The 21,152-nt window shown below is 32.8% G+C and overlaps 1 protein-coding gene across 1 annotated transcript; it reads right to left on the minus strand.

Moving 5' to 3' along the window:
- Positions 1-1,311: 1,311 nt before the first annotated feature.
- On the minus strand, positions 1,312-8,830 carry LOC132714010 (solute carrier family 35 member E3-like; the record flags this gene model as incomplete). Its single annotated transcript, XM_060696746.1, is given in 3 exon segments — positions 1,312-1,470; positions 6,131-6,241; positions 8,222-8,830. Coding segments are annotated over 3 exon segments (723 nt in total), but the record flags the coding sequence as incomplete, so codon positions are not given.
- Positions 8,831-21,152: the final 12,322 nt, after the last annotated feature.

The raw sequence follows: 21,152 nt of genomic DNA on the forward strand, positions 1-21,152 counted from the left end.
GGGGATTGCAGCTAAACAGCTTCTTCACATGAAACAATACAAGATCCCAGATGGGATTTAAACCAAGAGCTGTTAGTGTCAAAAGTTTTAAAACTAGCAAAACCACTGAATTAATATATAGAGGACAATAGGTTAAATACTAAATTTATTGAACAAGTTAAACAACAGCCATGTCAACATGGCCATCCCCCGCCGAAAGTGTTTGCTCATTGGAAGAATGTATATGTAGTAAAGCAGAATAATTCAATTTTAAGAGGTCTTTTGGTGGCTGAAGTGATAACAGATTTGAAACCTATGTGAATACTGATGGCTGAAAATAACAAAGGGCAATAACTGAAAAATAATGCAGGGTAGGTTATCATTCTTATGTGCTGCACCCCTTCTCAGTAAAATCTATCCACCTATGAATTTTCAAGTTTTTACCTCAATACTTTTTGAGATAAGCTCCGGACAAAAAAGTATGAAAAAGAACAAAGGGCAATTACTCAAAAATTATCTAGGGAAGAGTCATCATTCTTGCGCACAGCATTCCTCCTCAATAAGATCTATCCACCTATGACATTTCAGGTTGACATCTCAAACACTTTTGAGTTATGCTCCACTCAGGTGAAAAAATTAAGTATGAAAAATAACAAAGGGCAATAATTCAAAAATCATGAAAGGTAGAGTTATCATTCCTGTGCACTGCACACCTCCTGAGTGAGATCTATGCACCTATGAAGTTTCATGTTGATATCTCAAAGGCCTTTTGAGTTATGCTCTGGACAAAAATTAATTTTGAAAAATAACAAAGGGCAATAACTCAAAAATTATGCAGAGTAGAGTTATCATTCTTGTGCACTGCACTCCTCCTCAATGAGATCTATCCACCTATGAAGTTTCAAGTTGATACCTCAAATACTTTAAGAGATATGCTCCGGACAAAAATGTCGGACGGAAGGACGGACGGAGACTATTTCTATATCCCCCGCCGCCTTTTCGGCAGGGGATAATAAAATCATATTATATGAGCCTATATAATAGTTTTTTTCAATGAGTTAAATGAATTTAATATTGGATCTACATTGTACACCAATTTAATATTCTATTTATCACATAACCAAAATAAGAACGGTTTACAGTAAAAAAAAGTCATTTTTCAAGGACACCCTGTAGTGTAAAACAAACATTGATTATAAGCCTTTTTTACACCATGTTTGTATTGCAGTAGTGGAATGTAGGTTTTTATCAAATGGCTTTATTAAACTTGGCTAGAGTGTTTCATGTGATAATGAAAAGTAGAAAATATTATCATATAAATGTTATAAATACCGAAGCTTCTAGAGGCCATGTCTTCCACAGACTAGGTAAATTTTCGATGGGTTCTATAAATGGAATGAGGAGCATGAGTAATAACGCCGACAGAGGGGCTTGATAAAACAACAGCTGCATGGAGTTCACTTGAAATTCATGTTGTTTCTCTCCTACCCACTGGAAATATAACAAAGTAAAAACCACATTAGAGAGTCATAAAAGTAAATATCATTTTAATAACTTCAAATATTTCCTTTTTCCTTTTTTGTCTCAAATAATATCAAAGCCATTTTAAAATGATGTGACTGACAATAAATTACAAAATTTACCTCAAAACCAGCCAATATTTAACTATCAAATAATACATATACCTTAGAGAAGAAAAGGTTCATAAAATATTGGTTTATATAAGAACAAAGACAATTTCTTCATCATTTATCTAATAATTGCAGGGGTTTGTATTTATCTGCAGCAGTGGCATCCTGACATTTTGTTAGAGCTGTCATTGATTTAGTGCAAAGCATATTGACCATACATCGATATTGGATGAAATATATTGACAATACACCGATATTTATCGATATATAGTCCTAATTTAATTTCGTGTATATAATTAATTCAATTTCATACCTGTTTAACTGATTTTAGTAAAACAAATATGTTCAGTTGTGTCCTGTATATAAATGAATTATTATGTCTTTTGCATGATTTTTTTTCTGATCATTTTTTTTTTGTTATCACAAAGCTATGAAATGTGTTCATTATGTAACAAGGGCTTGGTGTTAGACATGTTAGACATGCTTTTGTGTATGTACTGGTTGATTTTCCATAATTTATAGACATTTAAATAATTAATCAAAATTATTGATTTTTTCAAATGTGTATCGATCACTGATCGACAGAACAATATCATACAAAATACATTGATATGTATGATCTCTATCAATGACAGCTCTATATGAGCCGCGTCATGACAAAACCAACATAATGCGTTTGCGACCAGGATGGATCCAGACCAGCCTGCGCATCCGCGCAGTCTGATCAGGATCCATGCTGTTCGCTATCAGTTTCTCTACTTGTTATAGGGTTTGTAAGCGACCAGCATGGATCCTGATCAGACTGCGCGGATGCGCAGGCTGGTCTGGATCCATGCTGGTCGCAAACCCATTATGTTGGTTTTGTCATGACGCGGCTCATATTTTGTTTATAAAGATCATTAATAAATAATACAAAACATGCTGAGATCAGATTACATTATATTAATGCTTAAGCTTCAAAAATTCTGTCACTCCTTCAACATATCTGGATATATTTACGCTTCAAACCAAAAGTATATATAATTTATACAGAAAATCATGCTGGGACTTTAAAAAATGTCATTTTAGTGTGATTTCAGTGCTTATGATCATTTTAATATTTTTGTCCTTTATTTGCCTGAGTATCCCTAAAACCAGCTATTTTTTCACAGCTTTATTTTTTTTATTAGGATGGTCCCCTATGGTACCACTGTTCTTATTATTTCCAGCAAATTGTACAAATAAAAAGAACTTATATTAACTATTTTTTGAATTGTGTTTAGCTGTCGCATCTTGACTTTAAAATACACATGTCATTCATAGAATAACTCAATGATTTTAATTAGAAACATCTATGCGCGATCAGCCATGTTTAGAATGGGAGCTTATACGGAGAGCACTATGGTACCATGGTATGTTAATTGATGGCCCTTTTTGGCTTCAGTATAATTTTTTGTAACAGAATATGCTGTCACTACAGTTTCAGCAGACGACCTTCACGTGTCGGAATATGAAATTATAAGTTCAACCATTAAATATGGGGTAAAATAAAGAAGTTTTTCAGCACATACAGGCAGCTTTGGATTTTCCTATCAATGACAGAATTTATTTGAAATGAAAAAAATTTCTAACAATTTCTATCCAAATTCACAAAAAGCAGCACTTCCACTTCCACTATAATGGTGGAAACAGTATTTGGTAGCATTCAATGTGTAAAGAAACAAATTTCCTATTACATCGGAATAGGCAAGGACGCGGTACCCGCGGGGAGTAGTATACTAATTTTTGTATAAAAGGTAAAATTATGTTGTTTCCATTATTTTATGCTGGATTCTAAGAACAGTTGTAACATGGAATATTTCTATTAACCCATTACCAGATATATACGCCTTTTTCACCCCCCCCCCCCTTTTGCTTTCTCAAATGGTGAAAAATTGACTTATTTAGGCCCCCCAACACTTGTTTTTGTTTGAGAAATGTTATTTTAAAAATTGACCACTTTTTCGGTGCCGTCCCCCATCCAAAAGATACATCAGGGGGTTGCCAGAAGGAGGATGTGCTTCCTTCTGTTTTGGGGGGTTTGAAGGGGGGCTTGGCAAAGCCCCCCTCATCGCCAAGAAAATTTTGGACTTGTGAGAGGCTAAAAATGACCCCAGGTCGATCATAAGGTAACGTGTAACCAATGCTGAAAAGCCTTTGACTCTATCTCAATCCATTGAGAAGTGGCAGCACTTTGAAATCAATTTTGATGGAAAAAATCAACGCAAAATAGTGATTTTTGGCAATTTTGAGATGTCCCCTAGTTGCCATGGTAACAGGAAATTTAAGACTGAGCATGTTGTTAGAAAGGCAATGGTCCAGTCAACATTTGTGCCAAGTTTGATTAGTATTCAAGCAGTTTTTATAGTTTTATAGCAACTTGAACTTGTAACGGGAGACTTTTCAATGAATTTTTCACAAAATGCTCATGGGGTAATGGGTATATTGTATGTAAACAGAATAAAACATTCCAGAACAAAGTATTACACTGCTATTTGCAATTATTTCATGCCTGCACCATTTGCTCTTATGGTAACATGTTTCTTTCATATAGATAAATTGGAGGTATTTATTTCATACATGTAAATTAGAGGTATTCTTTTTCAAAATTCAAACAATGATTTTGTAAACAATATGCAGCAGATAATATAGTTTTATACACTTCAAACAAGCAATTTATCTCTACTGCTGCACCACTATTATATAAATATTGAAACAGTAGAAAAATTTATGCATACACAAACTGTCGTATTACAGTATCAGGACATCAAAGGCAGCTGTTTGATACAGATGTCACTTATATTGTGATTGAATCTTTATGATAGAAAATCTTTAACTTACAACTGCTGTACAATCAATATTTCATTACATGTATAAGATATTTTTTCTAAAAAAGCTTTTTGTGCTGGCAGCACATGCATTCTGTCTGATCAGGGTCTGCACAGTTTGATTTTCAATCAGTATTTATTTTGAAATTTAACAAGAGGGCCATGATGGCCCTGAGGTCACTCACCTGTTTATAGGCCCCCGGAGCGGGGCCAGTTTGTTTAATTTGAACAAACTTGGTAGACACCCATAAGAAGATGTTTCATGCTAAACATCTAAGCTCTAGCTCATTGGGTTTTTTAAAAGAAGATTTTTTAAGTTTTTACTATACACATATAGTTAAAAACAATGACACCCCTGGGGCGGGGCCAGTTTTGACCCCAGGGCTTTTATTTGAACAAACTTTGTAGACACTTACTAGAAGATGTTTTATCCTTAATATCTAAACTCTAGCTATTTAGGTTTTTTCAAAGAAGATTTTTAAGTTTTTGCTATACACATATAAGGAAAATCAATGACCCCCTGGGGCGGGGCCAATTATGACCCCAGGGCTTTTATTTGAATAAACTTGGTAGACACCCATTAGAACATGTTTCTTGCTAAATATCGTAACTCTAGCTCTTTGAGTTCTTTAAAAGAAGATTTTTTAAGTTTTTACTATATGCATATAGGGAAAATCAATGACCCCCTGGGGCGGGGCCAATTTTGACCCCAGGGCTTTTATTTGAACAAACTTGGTAGACACTCATTAGAAGATGTTATGCTAAATATCTTAGCTCTAGCTCTTTGGGTTCTTTAAAAGAAGATTTTTTAAGTTTTTACTACATGCATATAGGGAAAATCAATGACCCCCTGGGGCGGGGCCAATTTTGACCCCAGGGCTTTTATTTGAACAAACTTGGTAGACACTCACTAGAAGATGTTTCATGCCAAATATCTAAGCTCTAGCTCTTTGAGTTTTTTAAAAGAAGATATTTAAAGTTTTTTTCTTTTGGTTGCCATGGCAACCAGAGTTCTACATGGAATTAAATTCTTTGAACAATTTTTAAAGGTGACCACCAAAGGAATATTCCTGTGAAGTTTGGAAGAAATTGGCTTAGTGGTTTATGAGGAGATGTCAATTAAAGTAAAAGTTTACGGACGGAAGGACGCCGGACAGACGAAAAGCGATCACAAAAGCTCAACCTGTCACTTTGTGACAGGTGAGCTAAAAATCCAGTACATCTTTAAAACCACTTAAGACAACAGTGAACTGACAATTAACAGAAAGTTAGTCTCGTACAAGTCTAATTTTGACCGATGTTTAACTTGAACAACTATTTACTAATATGATCCCTCACAGCATGTGTATCGTTATTATAAATGATGTGATTGGTGTGAACACTCAATTGGTTTATCCAAATTACTGATTTAAAGATTTATTTTTTAATTAAAGTTATATTTTAAACTATGCCAACACTGTAAAGGCGACAATTGTATGACTCATTGCATTACAGCTTTATTGGTAGAGGAAGACCCCACATGCTTCTCTGTACATCATTTCAGAAAATTTCAAAAAATTTATTCACTGGGAAAACTGCCAAGACATGCATGTACATTTGGCAACAAAAAAAATATATAAAATCACTGACATGGCTTTAAGCATTTTATAATTCTTAGCTTCTATCGGAACTTACCACTTGATATAATGAAGTGACCAGCACCCCTATACCAGCAAACACTATACCAATGACATTAAATTTCACATCATAATAGGAGTTGAGAAACACACCAAGTGCTATCGGAACCTGTAATAACAAGGTACACATAACATATAAATAAAGAAATGTGCAATAGGAAACAGAATAAAATGGATGATGTTTTCCAAAAAAATATGATATATATAATAATATTTGTAACTGAACATACAAAATAATTATATACTAGCAGTAAAACATACATGACTTGTATATCTGTAATAGAACTGTCATGTTTCTTTTCTTTTTTTAAAATAGGAAATTGTTTTAGTATGAAAACAGTTATCCAACTATTTTTTTAGCTTAGAGAAAAAAAATTGAATATTTAGTGGTAAAGGTTACAGTGATGATGTATATAATTACATCAGTTCCAATTCTGAATAATGATAATCTTAAGAATAATTAAGAACATTTGTGATAAAAACACACCCTATATAAGTTTCAGAATCTCTTGAAAGATAATATTAATTATTTTTTGAGAGAATTCAGTTTAAAATTCTTTACTCTCAAATTCTCAATCATTCCACACTACTAGTTAAGGCTCCCACGTTTACAATTTTTTTGCAAACGTTTACACGGTGTAAAACCAAAATGATACCGTTTGGTACTTTTATGTACTATTCAATACCATGTACATGTATTTTAGTAGCCAAATGATGACTTACTTTCTATTTAATGCATGTACAAATAAATAATGTTCAGGTCTCATTGCAATGGAATCTGCGCATATTTTCTGCATTGTATCTCCGTTTTGCTCTTTTGAAAGATCAAAGGAATATCAAGTTTACAAAAAATGTATTATGTAACAAGTGATTATTGCACGGTGATGCTGTGTGGAGGGTTGTAAACACCCATTTTTTGTTTATTTTACTTTGGAATAAATCAATTAGAATTGATAGAATTACTGATTACAGGCATTGATTTAGATATTTTGTAAGACAATAAGGTCATTTTGTTTAAACGTTAAAAAATATCGCGAAGGGTTACAAATGAAAATCGAAACGAATATGTTTAAACGTGTAACCGTGGGGGCCTTACTACTACTCGTGCAAATATATATACGAGTTATGATAAATAATAATAACCACATCTATATACAGGTACTATTTATTTATAATCCTCACCTTCCAGGGAATAGCAAATCAAACTAAATTTCAGTGTCAGCACCCCTGGCAATTTTGAAAAAAAATCTAATACAGGTTATTTGATTATAGGGTTATCCTTTAGACAATCATATGGAAGAGGGAAAACGCAAATGTCTGAAAAATACAGACTAGACCAATTGTTTATCCCATGAGAATGATATGACATGTTTACAAATCAACGAAGCTGGGAGGAAATGGATTAGGTCAGTAAGACCTCAAAATATTCTGAGCACTTCCCTTAGTTTTCAGTTTGTTTATCAGTGAACCTTATATCATTGCCTTTGTGAATGAAGATTAGTTGACTAAAGCAATGCAGATGAAGTTAGTCACTCAGTGTGCTTTAAAAAGATTTCGAGTCATTTTGGTCCCAAGACTTTTTGACCCCAAATTACCCAAGACGTTTTATCTAAATTGTTAAATTAAGAGTTCAATAGATGATTTCTGAGGCATAATTGTAAATTGTAATTACTGAAACTTTGTTAATCAAAAAGTTTTTGCAGTTATTCAACTAAATTTTATCTTATTAATTAAAGATTAATGTGTCTTAATTAATTGTTATACTTTGAAAAAAGTAGCGTATACCTTAAGAGATCGATAGATAATGAATGATCAATTAAGGATCAAAGTGTCTTACATGAACATGTTCATGTGCCATCAATTAAAGTGTCTTACTTGTTTGTGTGCAATCAATTAATCAATATTATATACTAGATCTACTAATGATTTTTTAATGATTTAAGTATTAAAATTCTTTTTCATATTAAATTAAAAATGTGCCAAAACGTCACATAGAAAAGGGTCGAAACGTTTTGGGGCCACTTTTTGCACAGGTACTGAAATGTCCTGTTAAAAAGGCTGTTTGCCTTTAACAGTTTAAAAATCTTACCACTGTCAGTTGCACAGGTAGTGAAAATTTCTTCTGGTAAAACTGGGTTTGAATCAGCATTATGCATGGTGTTGTTAATGACTTGATAAGTTGGTATGTCCCTACTGTATTTGTTTCTAATGACAAGTTCGTGAAAACAACAAAACCGCAAAATGTACACGCTAGCGGTAACATGCCGACAACAGGTAGCCGTTTGTGCTGGAACACGTTGAATTGGTGACATATCAGAAGTCCAATGGTTGTCACGATAAAATGAATGCATGTTAAGGTAACATTTGGAAATCCGTAATGTGTATAAATCCATTTATTTATCAAGACAATCACAATAGAGCAACAAATATTCAAAAATAAACACAGTGCTACGAAACTCTGACTGGGCGCCGCCATTTTGAATTTATGTGGTACAGAATAACCAGAAGGCGAATATCGATTTCGCCTTGTAATCATCGTCATAACAACAAATTTATTTCTGATAAAATAATTTACTATAACCTCTTTTTCTGAATAGAATTAACAAAACACATTCTATTGCTCAACATATAGACTTTAACTTCGGTTACTAATTTCATCGTGTTTGTTTGAACCTTGAACTTTGATAAGAAGCATTTCCGGCTGAAACATGATCCAAGGTAACGGGGGTATGGACTAATCAAAATCTCTAAAATCAACAAGAACAGAACCAAAATATGTCTATATAGTCGATATTATATCAAAACTTTCAGTAAATCAATTATACATGCAGCAAGCAGTAGGTAAATGGTCAGTTAAATCACAATATAAATAATATATGCAATATACTATAAATCCGTGGTTAAATTAATTGCGCCAGGCTTTATCTAAAAAGGGCCACATATAACCGTACAATACCACGGGTAAGCCGTTACAAAGCAATAATTTGTCTATCCACTTATAACATAATTCAGTTTGATTATTGCCAAAGCAAAATAATGTGACATATACTAAAAAAATACTTTTTCATTTTTTTTCCATATTCATAGTAAATCGTCAATCAGTCTTCCATTTTTTTTTTAAAATCCACAATTTCGTATTTTAACAATTTTTCTATGAAGTATTGAACTATTTTCTGCTTTAAATTGTTATCTGGTCAATGTGGAGATCTGGGTTGAATTAGCCACGTGTTGAATGAGCGACCCCTCGTTGCGTCTATATACATAAAGATGTGACGTTTCATGAGTGGAGTAAAGTTTTAGACGCGCGAAACTCTAAACTGCTACAATCTGAAGATGTCGCACATAATCATTTTAAGGATAAGTGTTGAATTTTTGAAGATCTGAGTTACTTTTTCATGCTGGTTAATAATTGAAATTTTTGTACGTCTTTCAAAATAGGCATTTTTAATAGAATTATAGATCTCCTTATAGTTATGTTTTCTAACACGGTTCTATTTTCTATGATTCAAATGAAGGTCATCCGCCATTTAAGGAAAATGTTTTGTGATATGGTTACAAGATCTAGTGAGGGCAGGATGAGCCTCTTCTTGCAGGGTAGGTTGTGCCACTGTCACAACCTGTCCCGTTCACGGATAATTTGTGCTATACCTATGTTTCTAACATATGATTCTCTGGTTGGTTACCAGTTAAACATAATTATATTGAAATATCACTTATCATAAAACAGTGTCTTTTAAAATAACCTCTTTTATGCCAGATCTGGTGGTACTTGTGAACAAGCACACACTTGAGAGGTATCCTTATGCTTTCGCGTCACTCCGTGCCAAAGACATTCAGAACTTAAATGAGACTAATGTAACCTCAGTGAAAGAACTGGCAACATTTTCTCGGTAAAATTCTTTTAAAAAATCGTTTGGGGAGCGGTGGATGGCATAAAGTGTAATATGAGACTGATTATATAAATGTGTACATGCGCATGCTTAGAAAGTAGTACAGCAGTTCTTACAGTGTTACAAAATCCCATAGCTGTCTATCTTATACAGGTTTGACTGTATACAATTGTCAGAAATTTTCATAAATGTAATTATAACATAATATACATTTATGTTTACTAAATAAGTCTTTACTTTGAAGTGGCACAACATAACGTGAGTTTGAAATGTACAAACCATCTTTTAAAAGATGGGATAATGAATCCCTAGCGCCATTGTTAGTTATAGTAGGGAATCGACGTATCACTTTTATCTAATTACAGGTTCAAAACAAGTAGCTCATTCAATCCCAGCAAGTGGCTCATCCAACCAGGGCACGGGGTTAGTTGAGGCAATTTTAAAAGATGGCAATTATAACAATTCAAAGAGTAATGTTTAGATATCTTACTTTAATGGTAACCCTTGTTATGTAAAAATACGATTTCGTTCTTAAAACTATTTTTCTAATCAAAACTATTTTTCTAATCGATAAACAGATTGTAACTTGTCTTAAACCAGCGTCGAAAAATAGTGACTCATCCAACCCAGGTCTTGCAACCATATTTTTGACAATGGGCATTATTTAATTGAATTCATTGGCATAAATATTTTAATCAAAATGTTACCAAAATTGACTGTCAAAAACACAAAAAAAACAAAACAAAACAACAAAACAATTTTCTATGGGGAGACCGGTACATTATTGGATAGGCATTTTTATTGATACTGTCATAATATATCATATGATAATTTTTTTTGATATTTAAAGATACTCTTCCATTGGTTTATAATATACATGTATCACCAAATAAAGCGTCTCTTGTGAATTGTTTCATTTTGCCCTGCCTTTGGGACAAAATGGGATATAATACGGGGCAAATGGTTTATCGTCCATACATGAATTAAACCATTTCAAAATGACAATGTTTAGAATTGCACTTCTTCTCCTGGATTGCTCCTGCGTTATCCAGCTACGATTGACTGGTGCGTTTATTGTAATTGGAATCTCATTTTCATGTGTCTGAGATTCTGACAGACAACATGTCTTGTATAAATTGCTTTTTAGAACAACCTTTCAACACATTACTAGACATTTCTGCCCCAAAATTACACTTTTTGTCAGGCTACTGACGAACAGCGTGACAGCGGAATTGACGTTAAGTGGCTAATCTATATCAACATCATAAGCGGGGATGGGCGTGCATAAATTATCGAAGAGGGCCTTGTTTCAGTGACGGTCCAGTTAAATGACCTTTCGAAAAAGTGTGGGACTGTTTATATTTGTAAACGTCATTCCGCACCCCGTATTACCGGCGGCAGTGATGGCAGATCACTGCAGTGATGGCAGATATCTGAAAATTACCGATCGATACAGGTAGGTTATAAATTTGGTTGGTTTAATTATATTACACAAATACGGCCCATATCATTGCTATAAAACTATTGTCCACTGAATGGAGATACTGTAAGGTAATTTTGGACTCGTTTTTTTCCTGTTTTCAGACTATTTTGAGCAGGTTAAAAGTGAAAGCCTTAGAAAAATCCGTGAAAATGTCTGTTTTCTGTTCAAAATATCTCAAGTTTTAAGTAAATGGCAGGATTTCCTGTTATCAATATAGACTTTCATCCATTTGGGTCACGCAAGCCAAATATCTACCCCGTGAGTCTTTTCTTGAAAGTTTTACAGACGCTCAATCTTGTCCGGTCGAAGAAAAAATGCTGCCGTTGTAGGCAGATACATATTATAAATGCTGCCGTCGATGGCAGATATATCATGAAAGTGGCTAACATTCTGACAGAAAATCAAGTTCAATCTTTTATCAATTCCTCTTTTCTTTGCGTCCTTTTAGTCAGAATTGAGACGTTAAACTATCATTTCTAATATTTTCTCAAGATAGAAAAGTTATTAACCCATTACCCCATGAGCATCTTGTGAAAAATGGCTGTTTTCATTGAAAGGGCTCCCGTTACAAGTTCAAGTTGCTATAAAACTATAAAAACTGCTTCAATACTAATCAAACTTGGCACAAATGTAGACTGGACTATTGCCTTTGTAACAACATGTTCAGTCTGAAATTTCCTGTTACCATAGCAACTAGAGGACATCTCAAAATTGCCAAAAATCACTTTTTTGCGTTGATTTTTTCCATCAAAATTGATTTCAAAGTGATGCCACTTCTCAATGGATTGAGATAGAGTCAAAGGCTTTTCAGCATTGGTTACACGTTACCTTATGATCGACCTGGGGCCATTTTTAGCCTCCCACAAGTCCAAAGTTTTCTTGGCGATGAGGGGGACTCAGCCCCCCTTCAAACCCCCCAAACAGAAGGGGGCACATCCCCCTTCTGGCAACCCCCTGATGTATCTTTTGGATGGGGGTGGGGGGCCGCGCCGAAAAAGTGGTCAATTTTTTAAACAACATTTATCAAACAAAAACAAGTGTTTGGGGGCCTAAATAAGGCATTTTTTCACCATTTGAGAAAGCAAAAAAGGAGGGGGGGGGGTGAAAAAGGCGTAGAAAGGCGTATATATCTGGTAATGGGTTAACAGAAAATGATGAAAAAAAACGAAATTACCCAAAAACGCGTTTTTCCATGTTAAAACATGGCCTCACATATAATTTTGAAGAAAAATTGCTGTTTTGTAGATTTTTTGATTTTTTTCATTAATGCGGTATGTGCATCGAAAAAAAGCTTATTAGCAACATTTTTTGCATGAATATAGAAAAATGAAGTTTTTCATGTTCATTTCTCTATTTATAGTGAAATTTTGTCGTACTAAATCATCACTTTTTGTATTGTAACTGCATGTTGCTAAAAAGCTTTTTTCGATGCACACACCGCATTAATAACTTTTCTATCTTGAGAAAATATTAGAAATGATAGTTTAACGTCTCAATTCCGACTAAAAGGACGCAAAGAAAAGAGGAATTGATAAAATATTGAACTTGATTTTCTGTCAGAATGTTAGCCACTTTCGTGGTATTTCTGCCATCGACGGCAGCATTTATAATAATTATGTATCTGCCTACAACGGCAGCATTTTTTCTTCGACTGGACAAGATTGAGCGTCTGTAAAACTTTCAAGAAAAGACTCACGGGGTAGATATTTGGCTTGCGTGACCCCAATGGATGAACGTTTATATTGATAACAGGAAATCCTGCCATTTACTTAAAACTTGAGATATTTTGAACAGAAAACAGACATTTTCACGGATTTTTTCCAAGGCTTGCACTTTTAACCTGCTCAAAATAGTCTGAAAACAGGGAAAAAACGAGTCCAAAATTACCTTACAGTATCTGCATTCAATGGACAATAGTTTTATAGCAATGATATGGGCCGTATTTGTGTAATATAATTAAACCAACCAAATTTATAACCTACCTGTACCGATCGGTAATTTTCAGATATCTGCCATCACTGCAGTGATCTGCCATCACTGCCGCCGGTAATACGGTGTGTTCCGTAATGTAGCCTTAAAGAAGTGGTCAGAAAATAAGTGTACCAGCATATCGTTTTTAAAAGCTGTTACACTTATTATTGTTTTACAGTATTATATTATTTTATTGTATTATACTTTTCTAAGAAAAAAATTTTGCAACCTGTTTTCTACTTTTGAATTAGTGATTGAGCTGATCAACACGAATCGATTAAAAAGTATGAGGGGGAAAACATACTTTTTATATCTATTCGACAAAATTTTGAAGCAATCTAAGAAATTTTTGCACCGACTTTGTTGAAATAAGTGTATAGGTATCTACAATGTAGTGATTAAAGAATAAATAAAAGTATCAGATTTTTAGAAAAAATAATATATAGGGCATCTGATTTGTAACGAGGGGGCGAAATTGCCAACTGTTTCGGTGTAGTCCAACTACTATTACTTTCTATGTCCGGCACACACACACTTACATGCAAGCACGCACGCACGCACGCACGCACACACACACACGTACACGTACACACACACACACACACACACACACACACACACACACACACACACACACATGCGCATGAATTAGTAACAGCAGTTTATACTTCAAAAATATGATTTGATAATTCAGTTATTATACGCTTTTCGAAATCAGCATGACACTAAATGAATTACGTCCCGTGAAAATGACGTTTACTGCAAACTGCAGTTCCATTTAGTTTTGAGACAACAATACTAGTTTGAATACTATTTTGTATGGAAGTCAAAATGCTTTTTGTTTTCATTTTCCTTAGAGGTCACACAGAGTAACATTTCTTTTCCAGACATAATTTATTGTTTACGACAAGGTTTCTGTTACATTCTTTGGTTTTTGTGCATTTTGGCCATTTAAGATATGACCAACTTACAGACACTATAAGGAACTAAAAAAAATGACAACATATGTCAGATCAATACCTGGACACTTGTATGCAAAATTTAAACAAACTTTACCGTACGGAAATCAAGTTATGGCCACTTTTCTGAACAGAAGCTGGACTGTTAAAATGGTCCTTTTTCAGAAATAATTAAGGAACCTTTAAATGGCCTACAATATCATCCTTATGAAATTTCTTTTCAAGTTTGTTTTTGGTGAGAACGAACACCCGACTGATGCACATTAGAGTACTTTTGTTCGGTTTGCAAATCGTCACATCGGTCAATAAAAACCAAAAAGACTATATCTCAAACTATAACTATACTTATATACGATGATCCACCAATGTTTAAGAGTTACATCGCATCTACGGCAGCGTTTCTTATCCAACACTCGGATGGTTATCCAACAATAATATCATAGTTATAATATTTTTAGATCGTATCGTAAAAGCAAAGCTAACAACGTGACAGCGACGTCATTTTTCGAATAATTTCCAAGACAAACATTGCTCGATCCGAAAAAGAATATAGCCATAAGAATTTTATTTCTGCACCAATTTCTTTGGCATATGGAAACGAGGTATTTGGGATATTTTGAAATGGGGCAAAATAAACGCTTGCCACAGATCTCCTTTAGTATGTGACCTGTTTTATCAAGCACTTTGTAAACCCTTGGAAGTTGGAATTCATTTACAAGCTTTTTTTTTCGTTTTTTTTTTTTGCATTATCTGATCTATGCCATGATTGAAAAGTCAGGTTTACAACACCCGGGAATACAGGAGATTAGTCCTACCAAAATATGTTTATATTGTTATTATTTCTGGCGTAAATCTTAATTTTTTGTTCAATTGTCAGTTCCAAGCCGAAAAATCCGGACTACATTTTGCAACAGTTTTCAGAATTTGCTGCAAATGCCAAGCAACATGCCCTCTGTTCTCTTTATATAACTCTATTAACTATGAAAAAATATTTTTATTTATGGTACGGTGCATATACAATAAGCGCACGCATATGTGATTTTTTATCGCCGCGCTATATAATTGGCTTGAAAGTCGTAAAATTGGTGTGTGTATTTGTAAAGATATTTATTTGCTCTTTCAGCATGTTCAGGTTGATCTTTCACGGAAATGACTGGGAAAAATTATTAGTTTCATTAATTAAGTATTACAATTAACTTTTATATATCGCACACGGGAACGTCACGCCATATACCTTTTGGGAACAATTTGAAGTTGATAAACATATCTTCTTACCATATGAACTAAATTTTGTTTTATTCTTTTTCAGAATGGCTTAAATTAATAAGAAATATCTGTGCTTTCAGTGAGAGAAAGAGATTTCCGAGAAGTCATGAACGTGTATATACAGGCATGTGTATGTTGCGTAAAGGGTTACGCTTCAACGCTAAAGACAATTCTGCTAGTCTATTATTTTGTAAAGGATTACTTGTATGTATAAATAATCACACATAAATTAGGAAAAGAAACGCGTTTGCGATGTCTTAGTATGTTAGATTCAGCTTTTACACAACACTCAATGACTCGAAGACGAAGATTGATTTTTACATGATTTTTTTCAAGCTATGTTCCCGCCGTGACAAATAGTTTCGTATGTACCTAGTGCTCAATAAATGAACTTGTAAAATTTATTATTGCCATAATTGGTAGCCTATCATAAAACCAAAGTTTGAGGAATCGGTGAAAACATGAGCGCATAACGTGACGTAAACAATTTTTAAGTTTTTATATAATAAGCACTCGCAGCCATATTTTAGTTCTGATTTACATTTGTACAACTTAATAATGCTGCATTTTGATTCTAGAACTTGTGTAACAGTTGTTTAATGGACAACTATGCACTTTCATTATCATTCAGATTTGTTCTTTTTGTAGAACAATTTTCATATCAGAAAACTCAGAAACTTTTGTTTTGTAAATCATGATACCGAAGTTTTGTCTGTAGGATATTTCGTTTGTAAAAAAATCTTTATTTTACACCAAAATGGTTAAACCTTACAACATCCCTAAAATGACTGTAAATTAGATTCTGATGTTGTTTTGCAAAACTAGCATAACCTTGTCTCAACCGTATTATATTTAAAGAGTTTTTATTATTCGGCAAAATATGCATAAAAGAAGGAATTTTATGTTTACTGGAAACGTTGACGTTTGGTATCAATCACTATGTTTATGATTTGACGAAATATATTTTTTCATTCAAAGCTGGCTGAGAGTTCTATTTCCAATTAGTTTTCTTGGTGTCAATTAAGATCAACAGAGCGCATCGTATCGGAAAATATGAGAGCAACAAAACCCGCCCGATAGTGGTAAACTTCAGTCACACTCCAGATAAATTGAATGTGAAACATAAAGTTTTCTTAAGCAGTGAAACAACAGGAATAAAGGTATCTGATCAGTATCCTAAAGAAATCCAAGAACGTAGAAAAAAACTTATTCCAGAACTTATAAAAGCAAAAAATCAAAGTAAATCTGCGGTTCTAGTATACGACAAGCTCTATATTGATGGAAGACGTTTTTTCGCTACTACCGACTAGGAATCTACCGAGAAGCAGCTTAAAGTACTATTATGGAATATTCAAGGGATAAAGAATAAGCTAGATGACCCAGATTTTTTGAACTTTGTAAACTCTTATGACCTACTTCTTTTGACAGAAACATGGAACTCAAAAATTGCTAATATTAATTTAGAAGGTTATGAATCTTTTGTATGTCCTCGTCCAAAAACTAACAAAAGAGCAAAACGCTTTAGTGGTGGCATCATTGTATATTACAAACATGAATATGTGAACAAATTAGAACTTGTTGATTTAAATAATAAAGGTATTATTTGGTTTAAATTAAATGCTGAATGTTTCGGCTCTTTAAATGATTTATATTTTTGTACTTGTTACATTCCTCCTGAAGAGTCGACAGTTTACAAAAATGTTTCTTCGTGTCTATTTGAATTCGATTTCTTCGAACAATTAAATATTGATATACGTAAATATAGCTCTCTAGGTGACGTGTTCGTTACAGGTGACCTAAATTCAAGGACAGGTCAACATGATGATTTTGTCAGGTGTATTAATCTTGACCGTTATGTAGATTTACCGTGCAGTAGTCAGTCTATACATACCTGAACGTAAATCTCGTGATAATCGTGTTAATTCTTTCGGTAAAAAATTGTTATCTTTATGTAAGGAAAATGATGTTATTATTGTAAACGGCCGACTTGAGAATGGAGTTTTCAACTGTTACAATACTATTAGAAATCAAAAAGCTGCAAGTGTTGTTGATTATATTATAACAAATATTAGTAATTTTCCACTTATTACTCAGATGGAAATCAACAGTCTTGCTGAATTTTCAGATCATTGTCCTATTACGTTTTCACTAAATGTTGAAAATGATTTTTTCCATAAAACGATAACTTATCATATGATGAAATTATATGGGATAATACAGACAAAGAAGAGTTAGCAATGTTGTTGGATAACCATAAATATGTATTTGATGATTTAATAAGTAAATTAAGCTCTGATGATTTTGATATTGAAACCTGTGTTAATCAATTTTCACAAACTGTGTATGACATTTCATATAAGATACATGGTAGAACTATTACAGCTAACAAACCTAAACGAATAATAAAAAAAGCTCCTTGGTTCAATGAAGATTGCAGGCGGGCAAAATCATCTTTTCTTGACAAAAAAAGAGCATTTGGTTTAAATAATGATGATAACAATAAAACTAATTTTCTTAACAGTAGGAAAGAATATTCAAAAGTGAAAAGGAATGCTAAGCGATCTTTTAATCTAAAAGAAAGGTCTAAACTCTGTAATATGAGTAAAAGCAGTCCACGTAAGTTTTGGAAACATATAAAAAAGTTCAATAAATATAATAAAGTAAATTCAAATGATGTGAGTCCTATGGACTTTTTAGAACATTTTAAAAATATTTCAAATACAGCTCATTGTGAGTTTATGCCTGAAAATATAAATTCTGATCAAAGTAACGAAATAAATATTGAATTGTTAGACAGCCCTTTTACAGCTGAAGAAATATCAAAAACTATCTCTACACTAAATAGGTATAAAAGTTGTGATATAAATAATAATGTTGCGGATTTTTTCATTGACTCTAACAACTTTATTGTGCCATATCTTGTTATTATATTTAATAAAATATTTGACTCCGGCTTATACCCGGAGTCGTGGTGTAAGGGTATTATAATACCAATACATAAAAAGGGGGATACTAGTAATCCGTCAAATTATAGGGGAATAACACTTGTAAACGTAATTGGTAAAATCTTTTCATTGCTGTTAAGAAATAGGTTGAATAAATGGTGTGAACAATGTGATGTATTTAATGGATCACAATTTGGTTTTAGAGATAAGCATTCGACAACTGATTGTATATTCATTTTACATTCGATTATTCAAAAGGTTTTATCTAATAAGTCTAAATTATATTGTGCTTTTATCGATTATGAAAAAGCTTTTGATACTGTGATTCGGGATGCATTATGGGTTAAACTTTTAAAAACGGGTATAAGTTGTAAAATGATTAATATTATTAGGTCAATATATACGAATGTTAAATCATGTGTTAGATTGTCCCGAAACATGAAACTATCAGAATTTTTTGACGTCACTATGGGCTTAAAGCAAGGGGAACCACTCTCCCCATTACTTTTTATTTTGTTCATAAATGATATAAATGAAAGTCTTGATTTTAACCTGTTAACTGAAAAAGATTTAGATATGTTGAGTATGTACATGTTACTTTTTGCTGATGATATAGCTCTTTTTACCACTAGTCCTGATAGTCTTCAAGCACAACTAAACATGGTTCAAAATTATTCTACAAAATGGGGTCTTAAGATTAATGTTAAAAAGACAAAAATTTGTATTTTTGAGAAAAGAAAACAACCGTGTAATTATGTTTGGACGATAAATGATGAAATTGTAGAAGTTGTTGATAATTTTACTTATCTTGGTGTAAATTTTACTTATACAGGTAATTTAAAAAATTCTGTTAAAAATTTATCAGATCAAGCTCTTAAGGCTTATAATTCACTATTACAATTGTTTTATAGAGTGAACTTAGATATTAAAACTAAACTAGCTCTTTTTGATTCTATGGTTGTACCAATAATTTTGTATTGCTCTGATGTATGGGGAATTTATGATTTTAAGGAGGTAGATAAACTTCATATCAAATTTTGTAAAATTGTTTTAGGTGTGAAACAACAAACTCCAAATGCTGCGGTTTTTGGCGAGCTAGGAAGGTACCCTCTCTCTGTTATTAGTAAAGAGAGATCATTACAATACTGGCTAAAAATAATGAATAATCAAAATTCACCAATGTATAAATTATATATTGAACAATGTAACACAAATAACAATAATTCATGGGCATCTAAGATTAAAACATTAGTAGATGATTTAGGATGTAGTTATATTTATTTAACTCCCTGGGTCAATTACAACTTTGCACCTATTTTAAAGCAGAGGTTACGAGATCAATATGTACAAAAATGGCATGAATGTTTAGAAGACATGTCCAAATTGGAATATTATAGAATGTATAAACAATGTTTTGGTTTTGAAAAATATTTGGAATGTATTAATATAGATAAATTTAGAAAATGCATGACATGCTTTAGATTAAGTTCTCATAGTTTAGAAATTGAGGTTGGTAGATATCAAGGTATGCATAGAAATGAACGAATCTGTAAAGCTTGTAATACAAATTTAGTTGAATCGGAATATCACTTTTTGTTAACGTGCCCTATATATTCTGAAATAAGAACAAAATATTTAGGTAATTGTTCATGGCCTAGTAGGCAAAAATTTTCAAACATTATGTCCTGTAAGAGTAAGAATAAGTTACATAAAACTGCCAAATATTTGTATGAAGCATTTCAAATAAGAAAAAGATTTGTCGATGTAGAAGCTGCTTCTTAATTAGCATTATATAATTACACTTCACTATACTGTATATTTGTGACAATTTGTGTAGGTAATATGTATATTTATTATGTACTAGCACTGTATTATGTACTGTTTTATATGTTTATGTTGTCTTGGCCATATTCTTCACTTTGCAAATGTTAAATTGGCCAAAGGCATGTTATTATGCCGATTTGCTGAATAAACTGAAACTGAAACTGAAACTGGTGTTTGTTTGTAGTTGTTTTCCTTTGAACAAGCATGCACAGTATAAATTAATCGGCAGGTTTTAAGTAGGGGTTTTAATTGATCAATTAGGTAGTAATATTCTCTGTATTAGATCCGATCAGATTTTAGTTTTATTTTCCATTCCTTTGGTATGCATTCTGTGGGTTGGAACCTTAGAGATATTTTAAAATATTTGATTTATTATTTAGTTTTATATTCGTATTGTTCCATATTATTTCTTTTCCAACATATGTTACTTCTTTATTGAAGTTTGCATCCGACACAGAGTACGTCCTTTAAAAATCTAAATCTGATATGAAGTTTTGCAATATCTTGTTTGGCTAAATTACATTTAAATATATAAGTTGTATGTCATATCTATTTAACATGTTTTCATATACTTTAACCCATTTTGAGTGCCGTTGCCATTAAATGCGTTTAACCCATGAGCATTTTAAGGATTATATAAAACTTTTAATATCTAATATTTTAAGCACCAATGACGGTAATC

Source organism: Ruditapes philippinarum, unplaced genomic scaffold (assembly GCF_026571515.1).
Source record: "Ruditapes philippinarum isolate M1 unplaced genomic scaffold, ASM2657151v2 ctg9858_1_1_1_1, whole genome shotgun sequence".
Taxonomy (NCBI): Eukaryota; Metazoa; Mollusca; class Bivalvia; order Venerida; family Veneridae; genus Ruditapes; species Ruditapes philippinarum.